The sequence below is a fragment of the Artibeus jamaicensis genome, unplaced genomic scaffold, assembly GCF_021234435.1.
Source record: "Artibeus jamaicensis isolate MK-2021 breed Jamaican fruit bat unplaced genomic scaffold, CSHL_Jam_final contig_373, whole genome shotgun sequence".
NCBI lineage: Eukaryota > Metazoa > Chordata > Mammalia > Chiroptera > Phyllostomidae > Artibeus > Artibeus jamaicensis.
The window spans coordinates 3,451,647-3,461,847 of NW_026521807.1; the positions used below are offsets into that span (position 1 = coordinate 3,451,647).

General features: G+C 40.9%; 1 protein-coding gene across 1 annotated transcript in view; it reads right to left on the minus strand.

Moving 5' to 3' along the window:
* Window positions 1–10,201, minus strand: part of DMGDH (dimethylglycine dehydrogenase) — a 59,387-nt gene that overhangs the window by 31,190 nt on the left and 17,996 nt on the right. Inside the window, exons 6-9 of the mRNA XM_037143693.2 lie at window positions 9,374–9,622; window positions 8,192–8,390; window positions 3,178–3,347; window positions 855–1,008 (exon numbers count right to left, since the gene is read on the minus strand). Of these exons, the coding sequence (XP_036999588.2) occupies window positions 855–1,008; window positions 3,178–3,347; window positions 8,192–8,390; window positions 9,374–9,622 (772 nt within the window). The remainder of the gene's footprint in view (window positions 1–854; window positions 1,009–3,177; window positions 3,348–8,191; window positions 8,391–9,373; window positions 9,623–10,201) is intronic.

The window sequence follows — 10,201 nt, forward strand, 5'->3', positions numbered from 1 at the left end:
TATGAGTCATTTAAGAAAAACCAAGCCAGTATTTTGCCCCCAGATAATTGAGATTGGCTGCCTGGGGAGCCCCAATTCATTAATCAATGACTGGCCTTCTGCTGTATTTTGCCATTTAGATCTGGTCTTAAAGTAGACATCAAAACCTGTTTAAATAAGCAAAATGACAAGTTAAAAAATAACTTAATTTCTAGATTTGCTATGTGTTTTCTTTTGTCTTATAAACTCTCATAAGGAAAAATATATAATCACTATTAAGTATAATCAGGGCATGTAATCCAAGTGAAACAGTGGCAACAACATTAGAGGAAATCATAGAAGTGTTCTAGTGACATTCTTTATGTTTTAGCTTAACCTCAAGGGCTAAGTAAATGATACTCTCCCCTAATTTTTTGATAGTGCATTAATTTGCATGACTCAGTGTGTACACAGTAGGAAATCATTGCTTTGAGCTACTCCTTGATAAATAGAAGACCTACGTATCCATTGTGTTTTCATACTACGTGATTCAACCAGGCATCCTAAGCCAGAAAAAAGCTTTAGGAGCCAAGTGAAGGCATGTGGGGATCTGGATGGGGTGGGAATTTTCCTCTGAGCTCCCGGAAAATGCCAAGCAGGGGCTTCACCAGGGCTGGCTGTAGGACTCTTGAAGCCAAATGGGCCCTAGATGTAGGCCAATGTCAGGAGGGATAGATGAATGCTTCCACTGTCAGAAAATAAATTTTGTGGGAATGGGGTGGAGTGACAGGGTCAGTGGGGAAAAATGGCACTGGTGTCTCTCTGATGTCCCTCCAAGCTACCTGCGAAATTGCAGTGGGCAGTGAGAGTCACAGGCAGTTAAGTCATTTACTTACCTGTACCCGGTGTCCTGGCCTGGCTTATAAAACCAGTGTGGCTGTTCCCAGCCTGCATGGAACCCCATGGAACATTTAGACTCCAGGGTTTTATAAAGCCCACTGACTCGCTGAGTTGGTCTGCCGGCAAACCGTTCTTCTTTAGGATACCCAACTGAAAAAGGAAAATGAGTACTTTACATAGAGTATAACCAAAGCCATAAAATACTTTGAAGGGATTCACAAAATGGAAAACAGTACTTAGAATCCAGAAGCATATAAATGTAGTAAATTCATGTTCAAAATATCCTAAAAGCTATCATTTTTATTTTGATCATCAAAAAGTAAAGTAAAAATAAATTCAAAACTGGAAATCCGAGACTTCCGGCCAAGATGGAGGCATAGGTGGAAACACTGTGCCTCCTCACACACACAAGTTTAAAGACAACAAAGTTTTAGTAACAAAAATGCAACCAAAACACAGAAAATTGAACTCTGCAGAAGTCCGACAACAACGAACTTGTTCAGCCAAACCAGTAAGAGGGGCGGAGCCAGTGGCTGGTGGAGCAGGGTTGCATAGGAAAAGTCAGCCAGAACGACCCAGGCATGCAGGCAGTGTTTGGTGCATCCCAGGTGTGGGGTAGCAACAGGTAGACCCAGTGAGAGTGCAAGGCAGCAGGCTGACTGTGGTCACACATTCGTGTACAGATAAACCAAGTGAAGGAGTGAGCAGTGAGACAGACTGTGCAGGCCCCAGCAGCTTATGGGAAGCAGCAGAGAAAACCGCTATTGCCCCTCTCTGACCCCGCCCCCACATACAGCGTCACAAACCAGCAACCTGGGGGGCCCCACCCTGGTGAACACCTAAGGCCCTGCCCCTCATATGTAACAGGCATGAACAGATCAAAACATGATGGCTCAAGAACAACTCAAAGCCCCAGAGCCAATAATTCTAAGTGATCAAGAGATAGCCAACCTTTCAGATGCACAGTTCAAAACACTGGTGATCAGGATGCTCACAGAACTGGTTGATTTTAGTCACAAATTAGAGGAACATATGAAGGCTAAACTAATTGAAATGAAGGGAAATGCACAGGAAACCAATAGTGATGGAAAGGAAACTGGGACTCAAATCAAGGGAGTGGACCAGAAGGAAGGAAAAAATGCCAAACAGAAAAGAATGAAGAAACAAGAATTAAAAAAAATGAGGAGAGACTTAGGAACCTCCAGGACATCTTTAAACGTTCCAACATCTGAATTCTAGGGGTACCAGGAAGTAAAGAGGAACAGCCACAAGTAGAAAACTTATCTGAACAAATAATACAGGAGAACTTCCCCAATCTGACAAAGGTAATAGACTTCCAGGAAATCCAGGAAGCTCAGAGAGTCCCAAAGAAGTTGGACCCAAGAAGAAACACACTAAGGCACATCATCATTACATTATCCAAGATTAAAATGAAGGAGAGAATCCTAGAAGCAGCAAGAGATAAGGGGATAGTCACCTACAAAGGAGTTCCCATCAGACTGTCAGCTGATTTCTCAAAAGAGACCTTACAGGCAAGAAGGGGCTGGAAAGAAGTATTCCAAGTCATGAAATCCAAAGACCTACATCCAAGATTGCTCTACCCAGCAAAGCTTTCATTTAGAATGCAAGGGCAGATAAAGTGCTTCTCAGATAAGATCAAGTTGATGGAGTTCATCATCACCAAGCCCTTATTATATGAAATGTTAAAGGGACTTATCTAGGAAAAAGGAGATAAAAAATATAAACAGTGAAAGGACAGCAAACTCACAGTTATTAACAACCACACCTAAAACAAAAGCAAAGTAAGAGGACAGCTAGATGAGGAGTGGAACCATAGAAATGAAGATCTCATGGAGGGTTAGCAACAGGGGAGTGGGAGGAGGAGAAGGGGGGAGAAGGTACAGAGAATATGTAGCATAGATGGTAGGTAGAAAATAGACAGGGGGGAGAGGAAGAATAGTATGGGAAATATAGAATCTAAAGAACTTGTGACACATGGACATAATCTAAAGGGGGAATGGGGCAGGGTGGAGGGAAATGAAGGGGGGAAATAGGACAACTTTAATGGCATAATCAATAAAATATATTTAAAAAAATAAAAAATATTATTGGTTGAAAAAAAACCCTGAAATCACTGGTACACTCCACATATTAAATATGTACATCAATATAGATTCCTTGTTGTACCTTAGAGGCACAAGGCTTTTTAGAGTGCCTAGCCACTCCCACCAAAGTGCACAGAATAAAAAGCATCTGAAGTCGGAGGTGCTGTAAGGCAACCTGTACACACTCTGTGGACAAGAGTAGTTTGCACTTTACCAATATTGTTATATCCGTACGACTCTCGTGCTTTGGCCTCCGTGTACTGAGTGGTTGTCCATTTGCCGTAGCGATTGGGGTCCAGTTCTATCAGATCAAAAGGGGGCTCTCCATGCAGGATCCAGTCACTGAGGTACTTCCCTACCCCACCAGCGTGAATTATGCCATATCTTTAAAATACAGAGATAAATACACTGTTACTAACACATGTTATTTTCAAACAAAAGAACATGTCCAAATATTTTACAGGGCTTTAAAATTGGGGTGTTCTCTGCTATCCAGAGCACGTAGTCTATGTAATCTTTATGCCATATTTTTTCCTAAAAAAAAGAAAAAACATATTTAGGCATCCAGATTAAATGTGCCTGACTTTATAACTAGTTTGTTTACAAAGTTTCAAGACCTGCATGCTGGCAAAGTAGCCTACCACACTTACTTACCTAGTAACTATGCTCACTTTAGGAAAACAGGGCAGAGGAAGCAAGAGGCAGATATAGCTGGTACTTTATTGATATACCTTTTGTTCTGTGATGATCCTGATAGGAAATTTGCAGGAGAAATATGCACACTGTGGAGTGGTATGCTCATTTCTTCTCTGAATGAGTTCAGTTCTGTGCAGGGATCCTGGGCCATCATCTTAGTTGGAAGCATTCAGACAAGAGGCACTCACCCCAGTACTTGTGGGGAGAAGGTGAAAAGGAACACTGGTCCCTGTACTTTATAACTAAAGGGTCACTTAGTGTAGAAGATGGGCTTGTTTTCTATTTCCATATGAAGATGCTTTAAAACCAAGAACATGACTGCGGCAAATACAGGCGGAGGAATCATAATTTAATGTTAGCTATGTGATGTTCCCCCCACTCACTCCTGTCTAGTGAAGGCCTTTGCCATGGGTTTATCTGTGGTTTAAGAGAAGCTTTTGAGGAACTGGATGAGCATAAAGTAATGGGAGGATGACCAAGAAAAGCAGCAACGTGAGCAAGACCTCTAAATGCAAGAAATCCCAGGCTCTATGTGCTGGGGAGGACCTTAACAGAGATTGGGAATATTAACTAACTTTTCCCACCCAAGATGTCAGTTTTGCTTTTTTATAAAAATAAATATCTAAGTTTTTTATAAGGCTATTTCTCAAGCAGAATAAAAAAGCAGCAATTGATACTTCCTTTGATATGTAAAAGAGAAACACAGGTCATCCAAATTATACACAAACAATCTCACTAAGTTTCAAGAAATCAAGAAAAATCATTAAATATATACTTAAAATAATTATGAAATAGACACTTAAAATGTGTATTAACTTACCCAGGCCCAATGTATGAGATACAACAGTTGCCATTTTTGAGAGCTAGAGATACTGTGTACAAGACTAGAAACTGTATAAAGTTTTACTGGCTTATTGAAAGTGCTTACCATGACCTAGGCATTGTTTCCATCTGACATATACCATCTGATTATATCTTTACCAACTCTATTTTACTATTGAGAAAACCAACCTGCACAGAGGGGTTAAATAAGGGCACACAGCAATAAAGAACAGATTCCGTATGCAAATTCAATCATCTGACCCCAGTGTACACTCCCTGTTATTGGGCTTCACTTCTTCAATGGCTCTAAATCTCTTGTCAGACAAGACACACAGGACAGGAGTCACGTCCTTGGCAGACTCCTTGGACACAGCCAGGGTTGTACTTCGGTTTCCTCTGGTCTCATCGCTGGGCTATCATAGTCTTTCCCTTTCAACAACGCCCATGTGCAGACAAATGGAACAGAGTGCTATTATTTGGGGATAATCCTGTATCTAATCTAGTTTCTTTTTTTAAAACTGAATCTTATACAAACTTCCACCTTCTAACCACTAACAATTTACACATAAAATGCCACACAACTGAGTGTTAGGAAAGGTCTATTGAGAACCCCTGAGTTAGTAGCTAAAAGTATCAACCATAGAATTAAGGAGATCAGGGTGTGACTCTCGTTCTGCCACTACGAACTGTGTGACCTTGGGCAAGTTGTGCAACCACCCCGAGCTTTAGTCTCTTCATTTTCTTTATGCTGTTGATGAAGACTTCATTCACATGGCACTTAAAAGCACACAGTAGGCAAGAAATGCATGGTGGCAGTTGGGCCCTTGTGTAACCAACAGGAGAGGATGGCTGTTGGTAAGATTTTCATAAGGTAGTAATGTGGGAATTGGAGATGGAAGGGAACTTGATGAGGAGAGCTAGGTTCTTCTATCTCCAGCGTTAACTGCAGAACTTGCTTCTTCCCAAAGGCCCAGCTGCTGTGTTTTTTTTTTTGAGTGTTTGTGTCTGCTTTTCATGACAACTCTGTTAAACTATCAAATATTCCATCTTAAAGCACTTTCCCCTCTTAAGATTTGCTGCTTATAGTCTGTTCTAAGTGAACAAACTAGATTCAATTTGATACAATTCATTCACCATTTTGGGGGGCACTGTGTTAGTCACCTGGAAGCAGAATTACTAGATTATGACAAGACAAAAGCAAAACAGCTTTGTCCGAGGGTCGTCTGTGAGTAAGGTACTTGTATGCAGACGGTTTACAAATATCTATCCTATGGACTGGTTGCAGCAGAATAACAAACAACATAAAAACAAAGATTTCTGGGTGTCTCTCCAGACTGCCAAACCAGAATCTATAGGAGTGGGGTCCAGGAACCTGTTTGCTTGTTAATTTTCCAATTTAACACATCTTTCATGGATTCTAGGGACAAACAGCAGACATTGCACAGACAACATGTAAAGGAGAATGAAACACAGGGAAGTGACTAACCATAAGTTGAGAGTCTATTCTGAAACACTCTCAAGGGGTGATTCTGGTGCTCAGCCAGGGATGGGCACCCTTGGCCTTCAGAGCCATGGGATGGGTCACTGGTACAAGCTGGGAGGGGCAGCCAAGGTGACCCTTCCCTCATATAACAGAAGAAACAGCTACTGTAAATAATGCTGTGGTTTTGCCGTGTATAATGTGCACCCACGTTTTTGGCCCAAATTTTCAGAAAATAATCTTCTGCTTTAATTTTTAAAATTCAATTATTTATTTATTTATATTAGATAACTCGATTTTTTGTATTATAAAGGAATTTTAGCATTTATTTTTTAATACATTATGGCACAAAAAAATTTATGTAACAAATAATTACAAAACACAAGAACAGATACAAGGTATTCCAGGTACTACCCATGTATAAATAACATCTTTGTTTTTCCCTGAAAAATTTGGAGAAAATAAGTGTGCATTATACACAGCAAAATACGGTATGCCTTTACAAATAAGTGTCTCCAAAATGTTCAGGTAGATACCCAGAAGAAGGATTGATAGGTTATACGGGGGTTCTATCCTTAATTTTGGGGGACTGCAGAAGAGAACTATGATTTCCCTAATATATGGAGTATATAACAATAGGCAACAGACAGACAAACAAAACCTCATCAGTACAGATAACAGCATGGTGATTAGCAGAAGGGAAGCAGGTTGAGGAGGATTTAGAGGGTAAACGGGGTCAAATATATGGTGATGGGAAAAGACTAGACTTCAGGTGGTAAGCACACACCAGACCATACGATGTCATATTATAGAGCTGTATACTGAAATTTATATAATGTTATCAACCAACGTCACTCCAATAAATTTAATTAAAAAAAAGAAAAAAATACACATTCTGGAGTTCATCAAAATTTAAAACTTTTTTGTTTCAATAGACACTATTGAGAAAGTGAAAGAACCCACAGAATGGGAGAAAAAACTGCAAATCTGATGAGGGTCTTATATCTACAATGTATTTTTAAAAACTCCTACAACTTAATGATAAAAAGAAAAGTAAATAACCTAATTTTTAAAATGGGCAAAAGGTACAAATAGACATTTCTGCAAAGAAGGTATACAAATAACGTACAGGAGAAGCACCTCCATGCACAGGCCCACACTCGGACTCTGCAGGGTTACCCGGCCCTCCGTTACATTGCCCCTTCCAGCCCCGATCCCCCTCTGGCCTCTTCTCTCCGGATGTCCCACAGACCTAAACTTCACACTTCAAACCCAGCCTGGCAGAAATGACACGCGCTATTTTCCCAGTTCTTTCTCCCCATGGTCTTTAGCAACCAACCAAGGGTCTGGTTAGAAAGGTTGCCGTCATTAGCTATTTTTGTCTCTCCTTCAGGACCTAATGCAATCAATCACCAAGTCTAACTAATTTTCTCTCCTGTCTCAGTCCTCACTGCTGCTTCCTGTGTTCAGACCCCAGCCTCTCTCCTGTTGGCAGGACGGCACCCTGACCAGCCTTGCATCTCTGGTCAGAGCTCACGGCTGCCTTGTTCTCAGCCGTAGCCCAGATGCAGCACTAACTGGAAGTCTTTACATAGTAGTTGAACAGATGGTCAAATAAAATAGGGGGGGGAAATAGAATGTTAAAAGTTGTGGTATGACAATAAATGGGGTTTAATATTTAATATTAATGCCAATATTAATATTTACCAAATTAATGGCACCAATATTAGAAATGAAACATCAAATGGATGATGGACATAAATAGTAAGCAAAGTGGGAAATCATAAACAAAAACAAATCATGTTGGCCAAACATGAATTATGATAAAAATAGTATCAGGTATGTTATACATTAGAATTTTTGAATTATCTTTGTTACATCTTATTATAAAAACACCCTTGTAAAACTGGAGCCAAGTGACCTATCTAACATATACAACATGAAATGAGACATAAATAATGGATATGGCAGGAAACGCACAAAGAGAAATTTTCAGGAAATCATTGCCCTTCTGTGTGCAAATCTTTAGAAACTTATACAAGTGATTAAACCATTATATAGTAGGCATTTTAAAAGTAAAAATTTTATTAGTCCCCCCTTTTATTTGTTCATGAGAGGGAAAACTCTCTGCCCCTTTCCCTTTTTCCATTTTTGGCCTGAGATTCTGGGATAAGACTTTTCTAAAATACATGACTCTAAAATAAATGTTGAATGACATGGAGATACTCACCCAAAGCCTATAGCTACCCAGTAGTTTCTGACCCCCTGATGGGGACCCACCATCGGCAGAATGTCAGGAGAATAGGTGATAGGCCCGTTGACAATGTTGATGAGGTCAGCCTTTTTCAAGACTGGAACCATTTCCATGGCAGCCTCGACGTGCTCCATGATTCGGTCTAGATCAGACTCAAAGAGCTCCTTTCCAAACCCTGAAAGGACACGATGTCATGACTGATCGGGATGCCACAGCTGCAGCGCCAAGTACCCAAAAGTGATTTGAATCCCTGAATCAGCTTACACCTACAGATGGCCTGTTAGGAAGGTGCTTCCTCTTTTCTTTTCAGGTCTAAACTATATTATTGGGAACAATAATATTATTTCTTGAAACAATAAAATCATGACAATTAACCTTTTCAATTAATAGAAAATTTAAATTTATACACGTTAACATTTTTCAGTATTTAATCCAATCACACTTTTAAAATAACAAATGACAGTTGTTTGGTTTGATAAGAGAGATCTTTTGTCCTTCAAATAACCATAAAATCTGCTTCATCCTCTGAGGTGAGGGTTATTGAGAGTTTACCAGGTCATGTCAGGGCTCTAGAGCTAATGGGAAACTACTCTAGGATCCAAGACGGTGAACCAGTGGACCCCTTTCTACTCTCAGCAGGGAAGGGATGGCATAGCAGCCCTTCCCCTGAGCCCACTCCCAGACATATCCGAGGGCCAGAATTCTGGGCCTGGGAGTCAGTCAGAGCCTGGGAGTACAGTCATCTCCTCCATCCTGAAAGGCACTGTGATTGAGGGCAGAGGGTCACACAGGACCTTCTTAAAGAACGTGTCCGCCAATAATACTGATGATTCTTACACACAGCAGCCAGCAGCTTCTTATTACTCCTCCCAGGGACTGTGTGGTGGTGGGTCAGGGACATGGAGACCTGCAGATCACCAGGACTGGACCAGGACATGTGGCACTTGGGACCAGCGCACATCTGGCTCTCCCTCCAACTGCAATTACTTAAATATTTGTCTAACATTTACTTGGGGAAGAGGCCATCAGCATGGGGCAGAGCAAAGAGGAGGCTCCCAGTGGCGGATCAGCCTTCCCTCTGGGGTCAGGAGCCATCCTCCTTGGGGAGGATAAAATGTACACGTCTGATAAGCACATACTTCCATTTGCTAAACTTACCTGGAGGGACTCCGTTGGTGACCCACGAACTCTGAACTTTCATTTTCTCCTGACTTTCATAGGGACCAAACAAGAGCCCATCCCTTTCCTGTCGGAGGTAGTAAGACCCTTCCAGGTCGCGGAGCACAGGGAGCTCTCGTTTCAAAGCTTTTACTTCAGGGATAGTCGACGTGACAACATATTGATGCTGAACCGGAATGAGAGGATGTTCCAGTCCAACCATTTTACCTACTTCACGAGCCCAAAATCCTTAAACAAAAAATCATGTTCAAATGTCACCACATATATAAACACACCACATCTGATATTGATAACAGCAATTTATATCAGCATAAAATTGTACACTTCAATACTTATGGAAAAGTCTAAAGATTGTTGGAATGACTTTTCGTTATTGCAAAATCAAATAAGGGAAAAGAAGACAAGACAATATTGCCTAGAGTTTTGAAGATAATTCTATAATCTAAGGGAATTCTATTCATGGAAAAGTATTTTGCCCATAAGCAAAGGTGGGCAGAAAAAAACCCCCAAAATATGAAGGAAAAAGTAATTCAAATATGTAAAGATACCAATGTAGATAAAAAAGATAGCGATGGACTGACCCTACTTGCAGAGCAGGGATGATGAGGCATGGAAGAGCCACCCCCACCCTGCCCCCGCCTCATCAATGTGATCAACATAACGCATGACAGTCGCGAACAAAGCCCTGAAAGTCAGCCCCCTCTGTTCCTCAGGCCCTCCTTAATGCCTAAAATTCCACCAATACAGAACTATGCGGTTAACTTAAATTTGAAAATGCATATACTTGGGGAGAGAGAGCACATTAAG